The sequence below is a fragment of the Toxorhynchites rutilus genome, chromosome 2 (genome assembly GCF_029784135.1).
Source record: "Toxorhynchites rutilus septentrionalis strain SRP chromosome 2, ASM2978413v1, whole genome shotgun sequence".
Classification (NCBI taxonomy): Eukaryota; Metazoa; Arthropoda; class Insecta; order Diptera; family Culicidae; genus Toxorhynchites; species Toxorhynchites rutilus.
Genome location: NC_073745.1, coordinates 245,558,869 through 245,584,062, shown reverse-complemented (window position 1 = coordinate 245,584,062; position 25,194 = coordinate 245,558,869). Strand labels below are relative to the sequence as shown.

Sequence of the window (25,194 nt, the reverse complement as noted above, 5' to 3'; positions counted from 1 at the left end):
AGATAAAGTTTTTTGTATGATTCCTTGCTGTGGTGGCTGAGAGCAAACATACGACCGCATTTGTTTTATTTTTTTTTGTTTTATCAAAAATCAAGGCAGTAATTAATGTGTTCAAAATATAACGTAGGTACTGATCTAGTTCTTCTGTTTGTAGTTACTTTGTTTTCTTCTTCTTCTTCTTTTTGGCTTTAAGAGGGTTTAAACTTTTCAGTTCATTCGCCTCTATTACTTTGTTTTGATTAATCACATTGAAGATGATCACGGAGAAGTACGATTAACTTTCACTCTCGGTTTTCGATTCATCCTTCTCAACTGCGTTCTTGTCCATATTTCGACTAAAGCCATGTCAGCACGCCCTGTAGATGCGCTTTCTATCGGATATATCTCAGTATCTGTCTGATGTAGAATAACACATTATTAGAAAAAAATGTTCTGTATTTATTGTAGCTTAACGATACAATATGGGTTCTCCGATTTCTAATCTTCCCGAATGAAAGGCGAACTGCGGGCTCTGTACGTGCCACCAACTTCCGCACAAGCTGCTGGTCAACTGTATCGGCTTTCCAGTATCTGGCCTTTGCAGTAACATGTTGTCACTCTTCTTCAATTTTGCTTTGATGATACACAAATGCATTACGATTGAACGGAGTTCCGGGCAGTTTGGGGGGTGCAACGATGTATACTCCGTTATCGTGACGGCACTGTTGCACATTCTTACTGTAGTGAAAACTCGCCAAATTCAACCAAAATTTGACGGGTCCCTGGTGGGACCTAATGAACGGCAATACACGTGTTATCAGGCATTCGTTGATGTCCGATGTTGATAGTCCGTTTATATTGTTTATTGGGACTCCTTTTCACGTTATCAGCATACCGGCAAAATTGTCTGCAAAAACTAGTTTATATTTCTTGGAAACATCCGATGCCTACTTCATAACACTCATGTCCCGGAAGCTGTTTGAATCGTTCTCTGGGATATATCCGTTGAATTATGTCAGCACCTGATCATGCAGCCTCCGGGCCCGCTGTATGCTGTTTGGTTCCTTAATAACCCGACACTTTATGAAACCTTTCCGAGCGCGTATATCCCGAACAGTACCGAGTTTGTTGAGCACATTCACGTCCGAAAGTCCTTGATTCGCTTCGAAAGCCTTCATGCCGTTAGACGTAGTTCCTGATCCACCGTACCGCTTTGATGCCTTGGTTGAACCTCCCGGGGAATTGGTCTAAGTCGCCTTGCAGGCAGAAAGATGGGAGAAAGTGACCCTGATCCCTAAATTGCCACCCCTACCCCTAAACCGCAACGGCCATTTATTACAACAAAGTCTTGTTTTTTGGCGACTTCGGCATAGAAATGTATACTATAACTCTTTAGCTATGTTTCTATCTGGTCGGTATGATTCATGAGTGTTGAAAAAGAGGAAAACTGAGGTCAAATCGAGAGTCTCTTTTTTCGATTCTTTCCAAAATGGTCCTGGATTTTTTTTTGCAGCGAATTTACTCCCAATTGGCTCCCAAAGCCGGTTTCACTAGCCCCGTTATAAAACGCCATGTTTTAGTTGCCTACATCTCGAGCACAACAATATCAAATGGAAAATTAATTTTATATCCCCCACTGACAGCTGTATACGTATACTCTTCCAGAGTTGTTGAAACTAGAGATGGGCGAGCCCTCACGAGTTGCTCATTCGAGCCGGTTCGTCAGAATGAGCGTACGATCCACGGTTCTTTAGAAATGAGCCTCGGTTCAAAAAAGAGCCGCTTCTCAAAAAAGTCTCGGCTCGAAAAAAAAAGCCGCGGTTCAAAAAAGAGCCGCTTTTCGGAAGATTCTCGACTTAAAAAAAAAGACGTGTATCAAAAAAGAGCCGCTCTTAGAAAGAGTCTCGGCTAAAAAAAAGCAACGGTTCAAAAAGTCTCAGCTCAAAAAAGAGCCGCTCACTGAAATGAACCGTTTTGCCCACCTGAAACCCTCTGATAGCTGAGATGTTGGCATTTTCCAAGCCAGTTAAATAAGCAATGTCACTAGGCTAGAGCGACCCCTCCAATGAATAACAGTCAAGGTGGACAGGTAATTAAAAAATCGTGAAAATGCAGATCAGATTTCATAAATTTATGAATAGATGTGAATGTATCAATAAAAAATATTTATTTTGCGTGTCTTCGTGGACATTATATATGCACTGGAATCGCTTTTTACGCGGGGAATACGTGGCGCGTAAAAAAACCGCCTAAGTTCCAAAATCCTCTTAAAAAACCGCGTAAATTTCAAAATCTGCGTAGAAATAAACTGTGTAAATTTCAAAATCCGTGTGAAACTGAATTTTTTGACATGCTACAATCATATCAGATATATATTCATATAGAATTAATTTTTTTCAAGTGCATTTTGCTTGGAAATAAATTTCTTGCACCTTTTTCCCCCATGCGGACTTCTTCCGCAGGATGTTCAAGCAAACGTTTTCGTGATTCGAGCTCTGATTATTTCCTTTTTGACCGAACCAGAATTGAAATAAATGTTGTTACTTGTGTAATTCGTATTTTTTAGTTGTTTTGATAAAACATAAAATCTGTTTACGTAAATTCAGAAATCCGCGTAAAAAATCTGCGTAAATTCCTAAAACCGCGTAGAAAAGCGACTTCAATGTACTCCTGCTCTCACACTGTAGACGAGCTTGGAAATTGTCGTTTTTCACAAGATTTTTGAAGGCCTTCGGTTTAAATATAGCCAAGATTTACTAGAAATCTAGTCCAGCATCAAGTCAGCTCTGAACATGTCTTTCAGAGGAGGAACAGTGATACACTTGCATTCCTGTAACAGCACTGAATAAATCAGCACTTATCCTGGAGATTTTTAAAGGTTGTGAGCTGTTTTAGATCAGTAGGGGAAGTGGGGGCATAGTGGTCACCCTAAGGAATATATCCATTTCCAGCGTCCACATACCGTTAAAATTCCCATTTTTCTAAGATTATTATAGTTCAACTCATTGTTGTTCAAGATAGCATACGGCTTTTACTATAAAAATTCAAAATAGTACATTTTCCATCATTAGAAAAAAGGTGAAAAATCGATTTTTTTTCGCTGGAGGTAAAGTGGTCACCTAGTGGGGGCAAAGTGGTCACTCGCACATATCAAGCTAAATGGGATAGATTTTACGTTTTTTTCGTCCAAATTTGTTCAAATCATATTCGATTTAGTAGGTATGAAATAAACTTGGTCTATTCACCTAGAGTCTCAATTCAAATTTTCTCATGCATACAAAAACGTTGTAAATAAGAAACACATAATGTTCCGTATAATGAGGCGTGGTTTAACTGGAGTGGCATATTTTCCCAGGGTCAAAGTCACAAAAGAAATCTCTTCAAGATTAAAATGTGATGAGGTATATTAGCTTTAGTAAACAAAACATTGTAAGTCGTTATGCACCTATGACCACTTTAAACCCAAACATCAAAGTAATTTCTGTGCTGATTAATCGCTGAGATTCAGCAAAATATCAGTTCACCTCTCCTAGAATATGTGAACAGTCGTCCAAACTAGTGATTTGTCCAACATATCAGATTGAATGAACTAAATTTCACGAGAAATTCCTTAGATACCATGCGCACAGAACTACGGCCGAATAGCTATCGAGAGAGCAATTTCTGTTCTTATTTATATTTCGACATGCGACAGCTCTATTGAAGTACAGGGTGACTCAAAATTCATCAAATTCTTCAAACATAAGGTGCCTATCAATGCGGTGTCATTAGTCAATAGTTATACTACCAAACAAGCAGGTGACCACTTTGCCCCCACTTCCCCTAAGTATTTTGGTGTGATTCGTGAAGTCCTGCTGCAGCAGGTACACTTACAACTTGCTCATGGACAAATTTCCAATCCCTTCCCTTAGATTTATTAATTTATAGATCATTTTGGTAATCTGCTCAAGTAGAAGTAATTTGGCTTTTTTTGAGATAATGTATGTTTTTTCAAGTTGTTGTTGCACCAAATGCGTGTTCACTTGAAGTTTTGCATTTAAGTGGACATATTTTTTAAATGCTAAATTACCAGCGATAACCAAACCAGCGTTTTCAACACAATAATGCACCGGACAAATGTTTACTTCCAAAAAATGTATTAGGTACTTTGAGAACATTCGTTAGCTTTGCTTCCAATACAATTTTAGCCATTTGTTGAATCCAAAGTCGTACAAATGAATATACACCCCTCCTTAACACGAGCATTTTTACGCAATCAAAGTTTCGTCAAAGTACCATAACTGCTCATAAGCAACATTCGTTCGGCAGCAGGAGATGTATTGGTTGCAGCACCAAAGTTCGTCGTTCGTTCGCTGCCTGCACCTGCCTTCTGGTGGAGATGATGTTACGACATTTTTTTTCGCTCACTTGCGCCTAAATCTGCACGCTGCCAATTATATATATTTGCAAATTGGTGAGATTAAACATAATTCGTCCAAATGTGGTGTTACATCAGAGTAAACCAGTTTATGAAGGCTGCCGCGCATTGTGAGTGAAATTTGTAATTAGCCATCTGTTTGGTGTTATGATTATTTAATCCGATGGGACCGAAATTCAGTGGGGGTTTTCAAATAAAACTACGTTGAAACAATCGTAAACCATTTAGCTGCAACTCTCAATCTTCTAACATTATGTTGTGCTTATATTACTAATTTGTGTTTACTTCTCTCTGTTACAGCTTCATCGAACATGACCGCGTGAGTGGATTTTGGACATGGCTCTTCGTTCTGTCCAAGCTGCCAGAATTGGGCGACACCGTGTTCATCGTGCTGAGAAAGCAGCCTCTTATCTTCCTGCATTGGTACCACCACATCACTGTCCTGATGTACTCGTGGTTCTCGTACACCGAGTACACCGCCTCGGCCCGTTGGTTCATCGTGATGAACTACTGTGTTCACTCGGTTATGTACTCGTATTATGCTCTGCGTGCCCTCAACTTTAAGCCTCCTCGCTCGATTGCTATGCTAATCACAACCCTCCAGCTGACGCAGATGGTGGTTGGCTGTGCGATCAATGTGTGGGCCCATGGGTTCCTGCAAACCGCCGGCAAGGGAAGCTGTAACATTTCGGAGATGAACATCAAACTTTCGATCGCAATGTACTTCAGCTACTTTGTCCTGTTTGCACGCTTCTTCTACAAAACCTACCTCTCGACGAACGCACGCAAGGGCAAACGCTCGGTCAAATCTTCTTCCAGCAGTGGAGGGGTTGAGTACAGCAGTAAACAAAATATGGCACCGATTAGTGGCAGCTTTACGACGGTAGCACAAACCGATAAGGTCAAAGCACAGTAAACGGCTCAGGGCTGCTGCACACTTGCATTGAAGCACATAATATACCAAGAGAACAAAATTCACCGAGGAAAAACTTTCTTGCACCGATTCTCAAGCACTACCTTCTGTTACCATCATCAAGTCAGGATATGTCAGGGTGTCAGGTCATTTGTCCGTTAGTCATCCATCGCAAGACCTCGCGCGGCCGCTTTCCATTAGTAGCGGGTGTCTGCAGCATAAGTAAAACACAAAGCAATAACACAATTTCCGAGATTAAAGAAACGAACCCCAAGAGAGGAGGTGAGTCGAACACACACGGCAGAAATGCATTTCCGTTTCTTCATTTGTCTTAGTCGTCTTTTGCTCCAATTCCTGGAATGAACTTTCATCCGATATAACTTTGTTTTCCATCTTGATAATTGTCAGTCTAATTATAGAATACTAGTGAATAACGAACAGTCAGGGAAATGCGTTGTGGAGAGCAACCAGGAATATGGAATAGCATGTGTCGTTTGCAGATTTCAGAATATTTTTGAGTCATCCAACTATTCGTTACAGAAGTTTGCTTGTTGGAATTAGCAGAGAGGCGTGTGGATGTTTTTCATTTTTTGTTCCCGTGCAGAACGAAAACAATTTCACATAAAAGGTTTTGTGCTATGTCCAGTTTTGTCCGATGAAAACTAACTTTCTTGGTTCTCGAAACAGCCAAGGTTGAAGCTGCGATTTGAATCGTAGCATGTTACGGTGCAACCTACCTATATTGACCATTTTTAACTTTATCGCTCTCGTCGAGGAATTGTACATAAGAAATGCTTTAAAGGGGGACTAAAAAGCTAACTGATATTGTCTAGATCAGCTATACCCAACTCATTTTGTTTTACGGCGGACTACGTCTTTCAGTAATGGTGCCAAATCAGAATACAGAGCAAGTTTTCATGAAAAAGAAATAGCAGATGTAGCGTTCGTTCCACGAACAGTGTGGATGGAGAAAATATTGCAATTTATGCTCCGCCTGTTTTCAATCTATTGAGTATAAACAAGCTTTTCACGATTTGTAGGCAAACTATTTCAATCACAAAAATCCATAAATATTGGAGAATTCACAAACACAACTATCAATATGCTTGAAAGTTCACTGAAGTCAAGATTGGTCAGCGGTTGATGCATGTCGTCGAATGGCCGTGAAAGCATTATAAATATTATGCTCGCTCGGTCAACCTCAGTTTCTATTTTGTTGTCGAACGCGCAATTTTTTTAGCCTCAAAATACATTCTCAGAATATGTGCGAAGTAAGCATAGTATGGAGCATGCACTGACGGGCAGAAGCAGAAGATAAATATTAAATATGGACGTACCGCGTTGGTTTTCATACCGTTATGTGGTGATTGGTTGTGTATCAAACAGATAACGGTGGTGGGGGAGCAAATATGTAAGCACCTCGGGACGCATTGTATCTAGCACAAGAACAACATTCGCTATGCATACTGAGTGCGCCACGTGCATTGGTAATAAGGACACAAATCTTGTGTATTGTTCCCGCGAGAACAAGAATGAATCGTGAATCACTCATATTTAAGAGACGAATGAACTCTCTGAGTTTAAAGTCTCTTTAGTTCAATACCGTTACCGTTACTCATATTTAACTGCTTCTACAAAACCAACCTGATTTTTATGAATTTTTGTTGGAAGAGGTCTTCTGTGAATCCTGGAGCTTATTCGAATTTATTAGTGGTTTTATGATGATTTAAATTACAGAAGCATTCTCAGACTTTATTAGTATATATGCCTCTAGCTTTCAAAAACACCAATTTGGAAAACTAAACTGAACACTCGGAAAGTCTGGCTGCCGCTGTCACCTGGTCGCGATCAAACTAACTGATAAATCACGAATGACTTATTGGTGACTTTTACGAAAGATCGATTGAATTTCGTGAATTCGAGCATTGTTTCGGGGTTAAAGTGGCGTCAAAGTTCGTTGCATTTCAAGACGCCCATCTTGAGCAAAACAGAATGAAACATGTATTTTGCTACATATTTCAACATTTCTTCACATCCACAACGTAGCCACATCTGTTTTCTTTGTAATGATGTTAACTAAAACGATTACGAATAAGAAAACCAACAAAAACAACGAGAATTCCAAACGAGATCATATTAAGCCATTCTTAAATAGGCGAGGTAAGATGCCCTTATGCGTGTCCAAAATGCATCACAATCACTGGTCAAAATGTCAAACGACATCGAAGCGTTTCTTTTGGATAATTCTTGATTCACTGCTTACACCTCTCGCTTCCGATATGTTTCTGCCAATTAAAATCGTCAGATAGTATAAAATTTTTGAGGCATTCTGTTGACGAATTCTTGAAATTATAATTTCGTAGTCCTACGTTAAAACGGTAAACAATGTTATCGTTTCTTGGACACCACCCTTTTTAATTTTTGTTTTGCGGCCCGCGAAACCATGACTAAGGCCGAAGACTTAATGAACCAGATGATTTCCTTAAATATCTTCACAGTAGAACATATTGAACGAAAAAAAATGATTTATGAAATTATTATTTTCGTTCTGTTCGATAAATTATAGAACTTTATTCAAATTTACACAATGCATATCAAGAACATTACTCTTGGTGTTTTTGTATTTATTGCAATGAGTTCTAAAAAAACAGGATATTAAGCTGCGGGTTTTCTATTTACCACGTTTACAAAAGAGCGACCTTCAATATCGTGCACAATATCGTGCCATGTGCGGGGCATGCACATGGAAATAAAAATTTCCGTTGATTGAATGAATAAAAAAGTAATATGAGACACTGGAGAAAAAGCAACCAAATGCCACTGAGAAAAATGTTTCATTTGCTGTAATCCAATTTAGATGTTCGGTTGAATTTTTGTTTTGAAAAAGTATCGCATACTTACAATTTTTTTACTAAATTTAATATCTCACAAAAATTCAATTATTTTCAAATGGAGACATGTTATCATATCTGGCATCTTCGTGCTGACTGTTTACATGTAGAATTGTGATATTATTGAATCGTCAACAAACGTGCGATCTAAAGCGATCAGTACGTGATGAGCTCCAATTTATCGCTTCGCACGGCATCGAGTTCACTATGTCCTCGGCCTAACACGTGTTTGTGGCTCCTCTGAAAAAAGTTAAGTACCGCTGTTCTAGATCATAGGCGTGAACATTTAGTCATTCAACCCTTCTCCCAATGATATTTATCAAGGTTTCGTCACCCGAAGGATGGCAAGAATGATTTGGCATTTAGTCGGGTTTTTTTGTACGCTCACCAGTGACGACGAGAGAAAATTCCACTCCGATAGTGGTCATTGACACAATCAAGACAAGAAAGCACAACTTATAGCCACGCAAGTCCGATGCTATCAACACAAATACTTTTTTATGGGTTATTATTTTCTATTCCATTCGCAAAAAAATAATGACCTTTGAAAGTGGAAAATACAATTCATTGTGTCACTTTACCTTAGTGGCTCGCTTATTTCATTCTTCCACGCATTTCACCCAAAATACTTTCCTTCGGGCTATGATCGGCGAGTTCAACGCCCGGATGTTTCATTGAACACATTCTAAATAATATCCTGCAAACCCAATTCGATTGGTGTAACAACCCACCGAATCAAATCTCTCCATCAATGAAGAAACAACTGAATTGTTGTGTCATAAAAAACTGTTCACTAAAGTTTTCTCAGGTAGCTTGAACGAATTTTCCTCATCCGGGAGCATCGCTTGCACGTGTTTCTGGATCAGGTCGATAACTGATGCGATCGCTGCAACAAATCTGCTCAAAAATGCTGTCAGCCTCTTGCTGACAACTTTTGCTAGTTATATTTAAGTTGTAGATGCACTCATGTGCTCATGTAAATACATTTTTTCATACCCCCGTTCGTAATACACCCGCAAAATAGAATTAGGCAACGAGCTTAATGAAACCAAACTTTGGATTTTGCTGAGAATAAAAATAGGCTTACACACATGTGAAGCGAAGAAGTTATAGAATAATCCGCAACCGAAAATTCTAAAAAATGTATAATTATGATAAACATTCAAATCGGGGCATAACTTAGCAACGTTGAACAATGCGCTCTGGTAGGAAATTGCTTTGCATTACGTTCGAGAGGATTAGAGTACAGTAATTATATTTGAATAAAATATTCTGTTTTTCAAAGCGCATACCATTCCAACACAAATAGGTGCTAGAAGGTTAAGAGTTGATCAGCAAAATCGAACCGTAACAGTGCTAAATCCCATTGTAAATATTTTGACAGGACAACTTGCGTTATCATCGCTTTTCTATTTTGTTTTTCCATCATTGTAGAATGATTATTCACTTACTATTTATTATTCCCTGTAAAATTGCCAACGTGTTACTATGTCTTGTTACTACCGTTTTATTTAAGTATAACATTCCTTCGCCGCGAGAAGTGCGGTTAGATAAGGGTAATTACCGAGAAAAAAAGGAAAATGGAACGAAATTCTGTTTCCAACACGCTAATATAAAACACATACATACAAATGGGTTCCCTATTTATATGCGTACCAATAGGAATAACAACATGACATTTTTGTGAGGGTATGGCAACAAATTTAGACGTTTTCTTTTGTGTGACGATGTTTGTTTTCATCTTTATGGTTTTGTATCTGGTTCCGTTTGAAGTGTGCAACACACAAGCTTTAAATACACCCAGCATATTTATTGTCACCGAGACATTTCGCGTCAAACTTCGTCAACATTCATGAATATTACAACAAAAAAAAACAAGGTGGTTGAATAACAATAACATTTAAAGCAAAACCCAACGTTAACAAAGATTATGGTTCATTACTAGCAGTGGTGTAAAAACCTTCCTATAGTTCGTAACTGTAAAAGTAAACAAAAAAAAACGAGTTGATCAAACACTACAGCTAGTGAAAAAAATAGAATATAACATGAAAAAATGGTTCTATATTGTTTCTTCTTTTACTTGTGTATGATAAAAATGCGATTGAGAAAAAAAAAACTGGATTATTCATTTTGTATCAAAATAAATTATTAAGATTGATAAAAACAATAAAAAGGCGTTACAAGTATTCTTATATCACATCCCACTCAACCCTTCTATACTCGCGCACTAGTCTTACAGGCCGAGAAATCATTAATTCCTTAATTTCTCAGAAAACATCAACACTACGAATCTGCGAATCTGCACGAAGCCGAAGTCCCATCGGATGCACGAAGCCCTCACGAACATACGAAGCACTATGTCGTCAACGTTAATTTACTTCGTTTTGTTTTGGTTCGACTTTCTCGAACCGAACCCACTTGTTTCGGTTTGGGTTCAGTTTGATTCGAGTCGGTTTTCGGCACGTCGGCAAGCCCGGGCGGTACGTCCACATTTTGTCGGCTTTACCGGGCGGCCAAGGCCGATTGGCGTAATGTGGACGCGTCTTCAGATTTCTATGAAAAGTGGTAATTTTATTCTTTATTGCAAAATATTAGACCCCTTTTTTTGTATATTTTCGTTAGAATGACCATTTCCATTTTAGGGTGGTCCGTAAAATCATTTTGACGTGGGACTACGTCTAACCGGAGTATATGGGGGGTAAAATGAAAACCTAAACACGGAACATGCAGGATAAAATGAAAGATTCCGAATGCTTATAATGCGAACATTTCTTACTGGATCAGAAAGATGTTGGCATCAATTGATAGGGAATATTTCTACGCTTCTATCGTACTTAAGAAAATGTTATTTTTCATTAGATGAACAATTGAATAACTGTAAAATGTTAAACGTTATCTAAACGCCCTAACTGCCTCATTTTGATTGGCCCAATCTACGGTTTCCCTAACACAGCCATCAAAACCAAGCAGCCTTGGGAAAATCGGCATCGCAAATACATGAAAGTATGTTCCCTAACACAGACTTCAAAACCAAGCAGCGTTGGAGAGATCGGCATTGCAAATACATGAAAGTCGGGGGTATTTTTGTTCCGACTGAAATGTATTTCCCTAACACAGACTTCAAAAACATGGAGCTTAGGGAAATTGGCATTGCAAATACATGTTAGTCGAGGGTGTTTTTGTTACGACTGAAATGTGTTTCGCTAACACAGACTTCAAATCCAAGGAGCGTGGGGAAATTGGCATTCAAAATACATGTAAGTCGGGGACATTTTTGTTCCGACTGAAATGTGTTTCCCTAACACAGACTTCCAATCCATGGAGCGTGGGGGAATCGACATTGCAAATACATGAATGTCGGGGGTATTTTTGTTCCAACTGAAATGTATTTCCCCAACACCGACTTTAGAACCAAGGTGTCTGAGAAAATTGGCATTGCAAATTCATGCAAGTCGGGGGCATTTTTGTACCGACTGAAATGTGTTTGCTTAACACAGACTTCAAAACCAAGATGTCTGGGGAAATCGGCTCAGCAAATAAATGCAAAATGCGGGTACTTTTGTACTCGCTTGCCTTTGTGCAAACTAGAATATGCTTCCTTTAATACGGTCTTCCGGGGGTACTTCTACACTTGCATGTTTTTTTGCACTCCTAAAAGTGTTTTCCTAACACGGATTACAAAAGTGGGTACGAACACTACGCTTTGGCCCGGCTATTCAAGATTTCATTGAAGGATATGCCTTCATATCCTCTGCTCACTGAATTCCTACGCATACCATTTGATGATTGGGCAAGATGTTGATAATCTATTGCTGCGATGACGCCTGTTGAATCAACAATATGCGTTCGACGTACATGTCAAAATCGAAACTGAGTGCCTGAAGTTCATCAAATCAAGCAAATTCGCGGTTCGAGAAATACGTACACTTGAGAGATGCAAACTTCAGAAGGAAACGTGAAATAAAATAATCGTTTGATAATTCTTCCGTTCACATGTGTTGTCCTAGGCGTCATACCAAACGTAAAAGGACTGTCATTAAATTTACTTGTAACGAATGCACGAATAGATCTTATATGGAATAATACAATTTTTTTACTCACATGGCAAATATATTGAATTCAATTGAATTCGGGAATTGTTCCATTCAATCAAAAATTTAATCAATACAAACAAATGATTGCTACGCTAAGATAGTCCCACGTCAACCTTGCGGTTATATCATAGATATAACCCACCCATTTTTTTTCAACTTTTTTCCCAAAAATGACTTTTTCCAAACATTCATAACTTTTGAATCACTGAACCGATTGAGATGATTGACATATCAAATTGAAGCCAATGAACTAGCTTTCTGTTAAAAAATATTAATATAATTATTATTGATTGTAGTTGTTTATGATCTTTCAAAGTCAACCGGTGGTCCAAAAATCATTTTTCTCTTTTTATCCAAGAATTACTTTTTGCAAAAATTCATAACATTTGAACTACAGAACCAATTTAGATGCTCGACATATTAAATTGAAGCCGATAAGCTAACCTTCTTTGAAAAAATATCACACATGTGGGAAGACTGGATACTAGTCGCATAGGTCTAATCTAGTCACATAGGAATTTTGGAAGAAGGCTTAAACAATGTTAAATTTGAAAAATCATATCTCAAAAATTCAATCAATAATTACAAAAACGAAAATCAAAATGTTTCCCAAAAGTAATATTTTTTTTAAAGGAAACCAACTCATAAGCTTTAGTTTGATATGTCGATCATCTGAATCGGTCCAGTAGTTCAGAAGCTATGAATTTTTGTAATGGAAAAAAGTGAAAAAATTGTTTTTTCGAACGATTGGTTAATTTTGGAAAATAATATCTCAAAAAGGAAAAAACAGCATCTCTGATATCGAGATATATTATGTAAAAAATCCTCAACTTTCAAGAAAAAATATAAAACAATATAGCTCCTTCTAGTCCAAACCCATGAAAACAACAAAAAACGACCACATACAATAATTAAGAAAACAAAATCCATTTTTTTGCTAGTTCAATATTTTTCAATGAAAGGCTAGGCTCATTGGCTTCTATTTGATATGTCGATCATCTAAAACGGTTCAGTGATTCAAAAGTTAATTAAAAAAAGGCATTTTTGGGAAAGAGTGGAAATAATTGATTTTTCGAACCACCCTAAAATAGAAATAAGGGTCTAATGTTTTGTGATAAAGAAAAAAATTACCACTTTTCATGAAAATCTCAGAACTACTATATCGGTTTGGCATGGAATGGCTGAATTAATGTTAGTGACGTGGAATATTTATTGAATACTCGCTGACCCGGCAAACTTGGTCCCGGCCATAATTTGTTTTTTGTTTTTGTTTGTTTGAAGGTATTGAAACATTCACGTTTTGTTACTTAGCGCAAGTTCATTAGTCCAATCGCAAAACTGTTCATTGATTGATCTTCTAATCGACCCCGTTGAATTCACCTTTTACTAAAAAATTCCTAGTACTTCTACCAAAACTCATCATTATAATATCAGATTATTTTCAGACACAATTCTCATTCAAAATTTTTGTTCTCCGTTACATGGAATAAATGTTTGATACAGAAAATATGATCGAATAAAGACCCCTTAGAGAGGGGGGAGGAGTGTTTATTCAGCATAGAAACGTTTCGTACCCCTGTCAAATTTGGCTCCATTTGCTTGATTAGTTTTCGAGTTATTCAGAAGTTTGTTTTTCATTTGTATGACAGCTCTCCCTTAGAGAGGGGGTGGAGTGTCTAACCACCGTGAAAACATTTATTGCGCCCTAAAACCCCCATATACCTAATTTGGTTTCGTTTGCTTGATTTAATATCGAGTAATGCAGAAATTTGTGTTTCATTTGTATGGCCATAGGTCGAATTTAATTCTTTGTGTTGGAGTATCAAAAATTACTCTGTTTTGAGGAGGCTGAATTAGATGACTATTAAAACTGAATGAAGGCCAAGTGGTACCCCCGTGGTCACTAGACACTAGGGGAACGCTCGGGGACACTCGGGGTACACTGTTTGACTTCTGCTATACAGCAGTAGTATCGAACAACGAACGACTCGTTAAACTATCCCGGGGTATTGATTAAAAACTCGCGGAGTTTTTAACAAAACTTCAGTTCCTTCAATACGTCTTCCATTCTTGAAGGTTCGATGCAAAGTAACAAATTATGTGAAAAAAAACGCTGCTATGTCAACGAATGTTGGGTTGCTAGGTAGGCGCTTCACTGAAGTAAAATTTATGAACGATGTGTTTCTATGAACAATTGCAAGTACAAATATATATAAAAGGCGTAGATGCATATGAAGTAAAATTCTGATCATACGCGAGCGTAACATGAGCAAATTTATAACACATGCGAATTGGGGCTTTTTTGGTATTAACTTCCGCACAGTAACTCGTTGTTGATAATTCCTCAATATTTTCTTTCGTTGATAGTATTTTTTTCGCATATCCACGGATAGCTTCAACCCTCCTCTTCGTTGGCCAAGGCATTTTGTCTGAATGTAATACTTTTCCATTCACTATTTTTACTAGCTCTGCAATACAATTTTCTTAACCAATGTTAAAGTTGCTAAAACTTATATTATAGACCCATTAAACGTAAAAACAATAATTGTATTGATATCAACACAATCTTATTTTATTGATTTTCATGACATGAAACGCCATTACTCAGGAATAACATTTTATTGAGTGGTTTTATAGCTGTTTCGATGATGTTGTCTGGCATCAGTGTCGGAAAAATAACGATGCTTTCACCAATACAAACAAAACCATTGCGGAAAATAGAAAAATGAAAATTCAACTTTCAGAGCATTAGCTCGAGTTTTCCGACGTTTTCCATTATACGTTGCGACGGCAGATGAAAATATAATATCTTGTGAGTGATAGATTAGATTTTGGTTGATATTACTTGATGGGAAGTGTGTTTTTTTTTTATTATTAATTCGTTTATTTTTGCAGGCTCAGTAACTTAAGTTTAAAGGAGCCGAATTCTTAAATATAATTTTAAAACTATATATATAAACAATTTTCTTACATCTATGGTTAGTAAGGTGGAAAACCGGGGAAGTGTGTGAAAGCAATTATTTTCTTCACACTGTTTCGCAAAATTATTGAATATCGGGTCTTTATTGATGTGAAAGTACACTTGATGCCATTATTTACGGAACTCCATTTCTTTTTCATGGCCACCACGGGCACGCTTGCAGAAGTACAGACGCTGAACCATAAATCGGCCGATACTGCTGCAATTTCACGTTCGATATTCGTACGAAGTTCATCAATCGTCGTTGGTTTGTTGGCATAGACCATAGACTTAACGTAGCCCCACAGGAAATAGTCTATCGGCGTCAAATCGCACGACCGAAGCGGTCAATTGGCTGGGCCATTTCGTGAGATAACACGCTCACCAAACTTGGTTATCAATAAATCGATTGTTAAATTCGCTGGGTGGCTTGTGGCGCTGTCCTGTTCAAACCACATATTGTCCAATCATCAAATTCGGGCCAAAAATATTCGGTTATCGTTGAGCGGTAGCGATTCCCATTCACAGTAACGTGCCGGTTTTGATCATCACGGAAGAAGTACGGCCCAATGACGCCGTCGGACCATAAACCGCACTAAACCGTATTTTTTCGAGATGTAATGGTGACTCATGGAGTACGTGTGGATTTCTGCCTGACCAATATCGCAAAATTTGCTTATTGACGAAGCCATTCAACCAGAAATGAGCCTCATCGCTGAAGATGATTTTTCGATGAAAATCCGGATCATTCTCAAGTTGTTGCTCATCCCAATTCACGAAAATACGAGGCTTCTGGTGGTCAAACGGCTTCAGTTCTTGCGTCAATTTGATCTTGTAAGGATATAGGCTAAGATCTTTTCACAAAATTCGCCACAACAACGTCACAGAGATGCCCAACGCGTGAGCACGACGTGTTAGAGACTGATTTGGGTCTTCATCAATTGATGTGCTAGCGGCAGCAATATTCTCGACACTACGGGCACTTATTTGTCTCACTGGCACGGGAATATTTTGTACCGTGCCTGTTAGGGTACCAACGAATGTATAGGAAGAAATCGACCCTAAAATTTCTAAAAGTTACCCTATATCAAATGTTCACCACCTCGAAAAACACCCTATCCCAAATATCAGCTCAATCAGACTTAAGGGAGAGTGGCGCAAAGCGGTCAAAGTTTGAGTTTTTTGAAAACCGAAAAAACACCCAAGAGGGGGAGTAAAGGAAATCGGGGTTTTCGAAAAAAAAATTGATGCCAAATGTCTTAAAATTGCATGAAACGTCGAGATCTAGTGTCATCTTGAAAAAAAAAATTGTCAAAAAACGACACTCTGGGAGGGTTTTTTTTCGGAATATGAGACGAAAAGTATGGTTTTATGTTCCAATAAAAATAGTTATCGATTTTTCATTCGGAACTTGTTGCGCAATATTGATTAACACACGATAATACCCTATGCAAAATATTAACTCATTCGAACTTCATTTATTAGTGTTGCAGACGATAAAACTCAAGTTTTTTTGAAAAACAAACAATTAAAAAAAATTGATACCAAATGTCTTAAAATTGCATGACACGTCGAGATTTACAGTTATACCAAAAAAAATTTTTTTGTCAAAAATAGACTTTCATGGAAAAACGACTAAGCGCCAAAAAAAAAATTTTTTTAAACTTTTTTTTTGAGAATACAGTAAATCTCGCCGAGTAATGCTATTTTAAGACATTTGGCATCAACATTTTTTTTGAAAACTCCGATTTTCGGTGATCTTTAGTTTTTTTTAAAAACTCAAATTTTTAGCGTCTGTGACACTAATAAATGAAGTTCCAATATTTTGCATAGGGTATATTATCGTGCAAATCAACATTTCGCAGCTAGTTCCGAATTAAAAATCCAGATAACTATTTTTATTGGTACCCAAAATTACACGTTTCGTCTCGTATTCCGAAAAAACCCTCCCAGTGTCGATTTTTGACAAAAACATTTTTTTCGAAATGACACTAGATCTCGACGTTTCATGCCATTTTAAGACATTTGGCATAAAAAAAATTCGTTTGGTTGTTTTTTCGATTTTTCGAAAGAAAAGAAAAGTTAGTTCAGGATATAGTAGTGAACATCTAAATCAGTAGATTTGAATAACATTTTGAAAGTGAAAACAAAAAATCGAATCATATACAGTGACTCAAATCCGTAATCGTACTCCACCATGCAGATCTCTTTTCCCTTCTTTTGAAAGTCGAAAACAAGCTTTCTGAACATTCTATTTAGATAAAATTATAGGGCCCTATTATAGAAATCGAATCGAGAATTCGATACAATCACTATCACTATCACACCGAGTAAAATCTGGAATTATAGAAATCGAGGAAAACAGCTCGATTCGTTACTCTGCTCGAATGTCAGTGGTGGTGTTGAAATATTTTGAAACGAGTTTGAAATGTTTCACAAAGCACTATAGAAAGGATGCCAAATCTTTTTTTGAGACATCTGCTATGAAAATTATAAATATCTATATTTCCAAAAGTGTTAATATGGTTATGTTTTGGCGAAAACTGATATTCCCTTAACGAATGAAGCTTAATAGGCGTAATGCATAAATGGATGTGTACTAAAAACGACATCATGGAACAATTTGCTTTACAAAAAATACAATTCTCGCGTAATTTTTGAAAAGGTCCTATGTAACATTCACATCAACTCGAGAAAAACGAAGTTGAAGATCGGAACATTGTTCCGCGAATTGTTTCAAAAGGAATCGATCTTTATCACTACTTTTACCACTAGCAGTCAATAATAACTCCGCAAAACCAATCGTAACTGTTGTTATGTGATTTTAGTTTGATATTGAAACCTCCGAGCGAAAAATGTTACATTGGACGTTTTGACTGATCGCTTCGTACATTGGACAAATAACGTTGTACGATGACAATTTGCATATAACTACTGAACAACGCTTCAATTACTTGCATTTCGTGCTAAAAGCAGATCATTATTGTTATAACTCGTTAAATTGCACTAAAAACGATATCAACACTCGAAAATAACAAAAACTCAAAATGTCCGAAGTGCGACTTCGTGTTGTTTTGATTGCTTTGTTACTTCGGACGTATCGAGTGTCAGAGGAAAGTGGCGTCCGAAGTAATAGTCGAGTGCTTAAAATTCGAATCTGTACATTGGACATTTTTTGTATCGGTAATAAAAAGGTGAAAAGGATAGATACTTGAACGGTTGTTTTCGCATTGCATTCAATGATTGAGCACTAATAGTATGCATCCATTAACTCGATTTGTTTACATTTGTTACTTAGGACCTTTTCAAAAGTTACGCGAGAATTATTAGAAAATGAACTTTTTCATGTATTCTCACAACTGCAATCTATGGAATTCCGTAAGGAGTCACGCATGAATTCCACTTTTTTAGCAAAACTATTTTTTTTGCATGTAATTTTCTTTTAGCGTCGATTTCTTGTTGTAGCGGCGTCAATAGCTTTATTGTATTGGGCCACCACTTGTGGCCCTAAATTCTCGCTTGTTATGTGCTAGTGTTTCTTTTACCCTTCTGATCATGTCAATCCAAATCTGTAATTTATAAAAAATCATTATTGTTTTGCAAAACATTTCAGCTTTAGCATATGGTATAGAAAGTTTGGTGTAGTAAAGCAATAAAAAAGAAAATTTCTGACAAAAGTAACACGTAATAATGTACGCTAGCAGGAATAAGCAATTTTTAGGTAGGAAATTCGGTTGATAGTCATTCAAAGAATTATAAAATTTACTTATGAAGTTATATGTATCATAGAAGAAACACTTACTTTCTGCCATTCTGAACCAAGGCGCATTGATTGTCTCAGTGCATCAAGCTCCTCATTGAATTTCTCCCAATTTTCCTTAACCGGGATTCTATTTGAACTGCCTCTACAAAAACCAAAACCTCGCGCAATGTTTACATTCGCTTTTATTGGTTCAACGAGTCGTTCAAACTGCTGGTGATTTGTCTGTCCATTCATTTTCAGCCACTGAAATATACGCTGGAAGTAAGTTCTGCATTGTAAATTGTAACATGATTAATATAAATAATGCTGGATTGTACACTTACCTTGTAAAGACTATTCTGGCAGCACCGTAAAACAAATACTGATCAAAACAAACGAACATGTGTTGAAAATTGCATATATTCAAGCGTTTCTGGAATGTTTCCCAAAGGAAAATATCAAGGACGCAAACCAAAACAAAATAATTCTCTGAAGATATGCAACAAGCGAACCAAACAACTCGAAAAGTTCTGACACTTGCATCGATAGCTATCACTCGCTCGGTGCTATCGAATTGCTCGATTTCTATAATAGTAAAACAGAGCTAACGAGCAAAATTCTTATCGCCTCGATTTCTATAATAGGGCCCATAGTGTCATATAAGAGGTAAAAGGTTTGCTATCTGTTTTCAGAATAATGGTTTTTACTTCTCTAAAAATGGCGAATGTATGTGCTAATGGGCCCTATTATAGAAATCGAGGCGATAAGAATTTTGCTCGTTAGACCTATTTTACTATTATAGAAATCGAGCAATTCGATAGCACCGAGCGAGTGATAGCCATCGATGCAAGTGTCAGAACTTTTCGAGTTGTTTGGTTCACTTGTTGCATATCCTGATATTTTCCTTTAGGAAACATTTCAGAAACGCTTGAATATATGCAATTTTCAACACATGTTCGTTTGTTTTGATCAGTATTTGTTTTACGGTGCTGCCAGAATAGTCTATACAAGGTAAGTGTACAATCCAGCATTATTTATATTAATCATGTTACAATTTACAATGCAGAACTTACTTCCAGCGTATATTTCAGTGGCTGAAAACGAGTGGACAGACAAATCACCACCTGTTTAAACGACTCGTTGAACCAATGGAAGCGAATGTAAACATTGCTCGAGGTATTTGTGGAGGAAGTTCAAATAAAATCCCGGTTAAGGAAACGTAAACGACTCGTTGAACCAATGGAAACGAATGTAAACATTGCTCGAGGTATTTGTGGAGGAAGTTCAAATAAAATCCCGGTTAAGGAAACGTGGGAGGAATTCAGTGAGGAGCTTAATGCGCTGAGACCATCAATGCGTCTTGGTTCAGAATGCCAGAAAGTAAGTGTTTCTTCTACGATACATACAACTTCATAAGTAAATTTTATCATATTATTTGAATTACTATCAAACGAATTTCCTACCTAAAAATGTCTTATTCCTGCTAGCGTATGCTAGTACGTGTTTCTTTTGTCAGCAATTTTCTTTTTTATTGTTATACTATACCGAACTTTCTATACCATATGCTAAAGCAGAAATGTCTTGCAAAACAATAATGATTTTTTTAAATTACAGATTTGGATTGACATGAGGTGAAAAGTAAATAAACACTAGCACACAACAAGCGAGAATTCAGGGCCAAAGGTGGTGGCCCAATACAATAATGCTATTGACGCCGCTACAACCAGAAATCGACGCTAAAAGAGAATTACATAAAAAAAATGTTTTCCTTAAAAAAGTGGAATTTATGTGCGACTCCTTACGGAATTCCATAGATTGCAGTTGTGAAAATAAATGAAAAGATTCATATTCTAATAAATATATTTTTGTAAAGCAAATTGTTCCATGATATCGTTTTCATTGAACATCCATGCATGCATTACGCCTATTAAGCTTCATTCGTTGAGGGAATATCAGTTTTCTCCAAAACATAACCATATTAACACTTTTGGAAATACATTTTCATAGCAGATGCCTCAAAAAAGATTTGGCATCCTTTCTATAGTGCTTCGTGAAACATTTCAAGCTTGTTTCAAAATATTTCATCACAACCGCTGACATTCGAGCTTGCTAACGAATCGAGCAGTTTTCCTCGATTTCTATAATTCCAGATTTTACTCGGTGTGATAGTGATAGTGATTGTATCGAATCCTCGATTCGATTTCTATAATAGGGCCCAATGTATGGAAATTAACTCAAACTCATAATCGTACGCTGGTTGAAATCTCTATTCGATTTCGAAGGCGTTGGCCGTCCTAATAGTTGGCATTTCCTAATTCCATCATTATTATGGTATCCCTTGTTCATTGCAACTATGTTTTGCTGTCTTTAGTCTTATCTACGAGTTTTTTTGTGTTTTCGGAAGGCATATTTATCAATTTGTTCATAAGGTGGTTTTTTGAATCGTTATTTTTAGAAATTTGATGGTTTCTAAATTTCCTACACAGATAACTTCCTTAGTTTTTTACTGGGATTGACGTCGGAAGATTGTGGAGGAATATCAATTTGTAATGTAATTGTAATTGTAATGTAATCATGTGCAAAGTAATTGTAATGTAATCATGTGCAAACTTCTTGGCAAAACTTGAATCCTCAATTCTATACCATTTTGTTGGCACTTTGCTTCATATTTTCCTTCAGGATGATCGAGTAAACGTTTGATCCAATACACCATCGATGAAAACCAAATTCCTCAAACACGCACCCTCATATCATCCCTCCACCATCACCATGTTTAAAAATTGCTTTTGGATTTTTTTACGTTTAATTCAACGTTAGCTTTCTCCATACGAAACGATAACCGTCGGAGTCAAAAATATCAAATTAGGACCCATCTATGGAAATAACATCTTACCAGTAAGACTTTGATGTGTTTCATGCTGTTTGGAATAATCAAATTAGAGTTACTGATCTTTTTTTGCTGAGAAACGGTTTGTCCCTCTGTGTTCGGGCATTCAAGCTGCCCTTCCTAGGCACATAACAAGCTTTTTGTTTGCTTAATTAGGTTTTTAACGATGGTGTAATGGATCAGAATGTTTACTTGAACATCCTAAAGGTGTAGTATGTAGCAAAGTGTGAACAAAATGAGATGGAGTAGAGAATTCATGTTTTGCCAAGACAATGACCCAGAGCTCAAGACATATGAAGTTCGCACATGATTACATTACAATTACTCAAAACTTATTGATATTCCTCCACAATCTTCCGACAACAATCCCAGTAAAAAACTAAGGAAGTTATCTGTGTAAGAAATTTAGAAACCATTAAATTTCTAAAAATAACGATTTTAAAAACCACTTAATGAAAAAAAATGATAAATATACCCTCTGAATACACTAAAAATCTCGTAGATAAGGCTAAACAGCTAAAGATAGTTGCAATGAACAAGGGATACCATAATAAAGATGGAATTAGGAAATGCCAACTATTAGGAAGGCCAACGCCTTCGAAATCGAGTAGAGATTTCAACCAGCGTACGATTATGAGTTTGAGTTAAATTTCATACATTAGCACATACATTCGCCATTTTTAGAGAAATAAAAACCATTATCCTGAAAACATATAGCAAACCTTTTAACTCTCATATGACACTATAATTTTATCTGAATAGAATGTTCCGAAAGCTTGTTTTCGACTTTCAAAAGAAGGGAAAAGAGAGGTGCCTGGTGAAGTGCGATTACGGATTTGAGTCACTATATAATCGAGTCCGACCTGTAGTGCTTATTCAAAAAACGTTTTAGATTTTCTCGTAGAACAAGATTTGAAATTTGGTTATTTGGTGCACAATCCCATGGAATAAGTGATTGTGTTTTTAATAGCCCCTTCGAATCCGAACCAACTTATGATATCAGGTCTCGACATTTCACCTATCGTCATTCTGCATTTTAAATCAGCATTTGACTAAAATTCAATTTAAAATTTAACTTCTTTACTAAACGTAGAACACTGTTTCGCTAGATAAAACAATATCATCTAAAAAATAAGCTCAAGTGAATACGTTTCGTAAACATAAGAATAAATTTCGGACTATTGTCTAAATCACGAATGCGTTCGCTTAGTTTATATTCATCGTGAGAAAAATAACAGAATAATTACATGGAGTCCTAAAAATTATATTCTTCCAACTCTGAGTCCAACGCACATTGCTATATCTGGCCATGAGATTGGTAAATGTAAGCAGAATCTGTGTAGAAAGAAAGCCAATCCGCGCTGCGTGGGAACAATCGAATGCTCTACATATCTGATTTTGTAGCCCATTTACTCTGCCTGTCGTAGCCGTGCAAGGCGTGCAGTCAGCTCATCCTGTTCAGTCGATACCTGAGTAGATGCACCGATAACAGTCGACGTCGGACCGCTAGGTAGTTCCATGTTCAGCTCCAATCTGATATTCGAAAATTAATTAATTTGCCATTATAATTCAAAGCAGTGGTTCACTATAAACTTACCCAGCTTCATCCGCTACCCGTTGCATGAGCGCCTCAACATCGTTTTGCGGCACCGAAGTGGTCGTCGTCTGGGACATGGTGTTCTCCATGTACGAACTTTGCACATCGAGATCCTCGAACTGGGATTCGAATTTATCCATCAGACCGGAGATTTTCTCTAGATTCATGCCCTTCATCGCCGCATCCATAGCTTTCACCACACCGGCCATTGAATTCGTTACCTGACGAGTTGTGAGAGCGGTCTGTACCCGGCTTGCTACGGCGTCCACCCGGGCACTCATTCGGAGGTAGTTCAAGGACTGACTCTTCTGTCGAATAGCGTTTTCTGCGTGAATTCTAGCCACTTCAGTGTTTCCCTTCTGGATTGCCTTTTTCGTTTTGAGTATTTCCGCCTTCTCTTCCTTTTCGCATTTCTTGGCATTTCGCTCAAGGTCTTTAACCGCAAATTTTAAATTGAAAAGGTGTTCTAATTTGCTTAGTTAAGGAGTATTTTCAACAATTTCACTTAAATCTAAAATGAGTTTCTTGAGGGATTTTTAAAGGATACTTTCCATTGCTGAAACAGACATGTCGTTCCCCGTTTTGATGTTTTTCTTTATAAATATAATTGAAGGTGAAGTTACTACGAACAAGTCGCTTAATTATTTAGTATTTCCAAAGTAATGAGTCACTTGTTTTCAGATGTTTATGATTTTGCCTGAATAAACCCTATTGACATTCGAGTTTATTTGACATTTCTCGCGTAACTTTTGAAAAGGTCCTATGTAACAAATGTAAACAAATCGAGTTAATGGATGCACGCTATTAGTTTTCAATCATTGAATGTATTACAAAAACAATCGTTCACGTATCTATCTTCTTCATCTTTTTGTCGCCGATACAAAAAATATCCAATGTACAGATTCGAATTTTAAGCACCCGGCTGTTACTTCGGACGCCACTTTCCTCCGTCGGCCGAAACGTCCGAAGTAACAAAGCAGTCAATACAACTCGCAGTCGTACTTCGGTCGTTTTGGAATTTGTTTCTTACAGGTGTTGTTATCGATTTCAGTGCAGTTCAACGAGTGATAACAATAATAATCAGTCTTTAGAACGAAATGCTGATATTTGGATTGTTGTTCATTAGTTAGTTTCAATTTTTTATAGTGCAACGTAATATGTCCAATGTGCAAACGCGGGCAGTCAAAACGTCCAATGTAACATTTTTCGCTCCGAGGCTTCAACCTTAATCTCAAATCACGGAACAATAGTTACGATTGGTTTTACGGAGTTATTCTTGACAGCTAGTGGTGAAAACAGTGATAAAGATTGATAGCTTTTAAGACAATTCGCGAAATAATGTTCGGGTCTTCAACTACGTTTTTCTCGAGTTGGCGAAAATGTTACATTGGACCTTTTCAAAAGTTACGTGAGATTTGTCTAAAGAGGCGAGATTGAAGGCGGGATGGCGAGCAAAGTACGTAGAATAAGAAGGTAGTCTCCTCTCTGCTTTGTTCAAATAGTGGTGGGCAAAGAAAAAAAAGCAAAAATGGTAATAAATCATCGATCGAATCCATATAAGTACCAACGTTTTTTTTTAAATTGTAAGGCAAGGCGCAAATTGAGACGCATATAGCGCGAGTAACTTGGCGCGATATAGCGCCTGTTTTTGTGGCTAATGAAAACAGATAGAACTTCGCAAATTGGCCAGATGATGCGAGATGGTGGAGCGTTCG

At 37.2% G+C, this 25,194-nt stretch overlaps 2 protein-coding genes across 6 annotated transcripts in view; one reads left to right on the top strand and one right to left on the bottom strand.

Annotated features, from left to right (window-relative positions):
• Positions 1-5,603, top strand: part of LOC129767348 (elongation of very long chain fatty acids protein 6) — a 90,731-nt gene extending 85,128 nt beyond the window's left edge. For all 5 annotated transcript variants that reach the window (XM_055768105.1, XM_055768103.1, XM_055768107.1 and 2 more), the window contains exon 4: positions 4,697-5,603. In XM_055768105.1, the coding sequence (XP_055624080.1) occupies positions 4,697-5,312 (616 nt within the window). In that variant the 3' untranslated portion in view covers positions 5,313-5,603. The remainder of the gene's footprint in view (positions 1-4,696) is intronic.
• Positions 5,604-23,079: 17,476 nt separating this feature from the next.
• On the bottom strand, positions 23,080-24,207 carry LOC129768633 (charged multivesicular body protein 1B2). The gene is made up of 3 exons (XM_055770388.1): positions 24,027-24,207; positions 23,480-23,945; positions 23,080-23,415 (listed from the first exon to the last, which is right to left on the bottom strand). Exons 1-3 carry the CDS (start codon positions 24,046-24,048, stop codon positions 23,292-23,294), a joined length of 612 nt encoding a protein of 203 aa, XP_055626363.1. The 5' UTR covers positions 24,049-24,207; the 3' UTR covers positions 23,080-23,291.
• Positions 24,208-25,194: the final 987 nt, after the last annotated feature.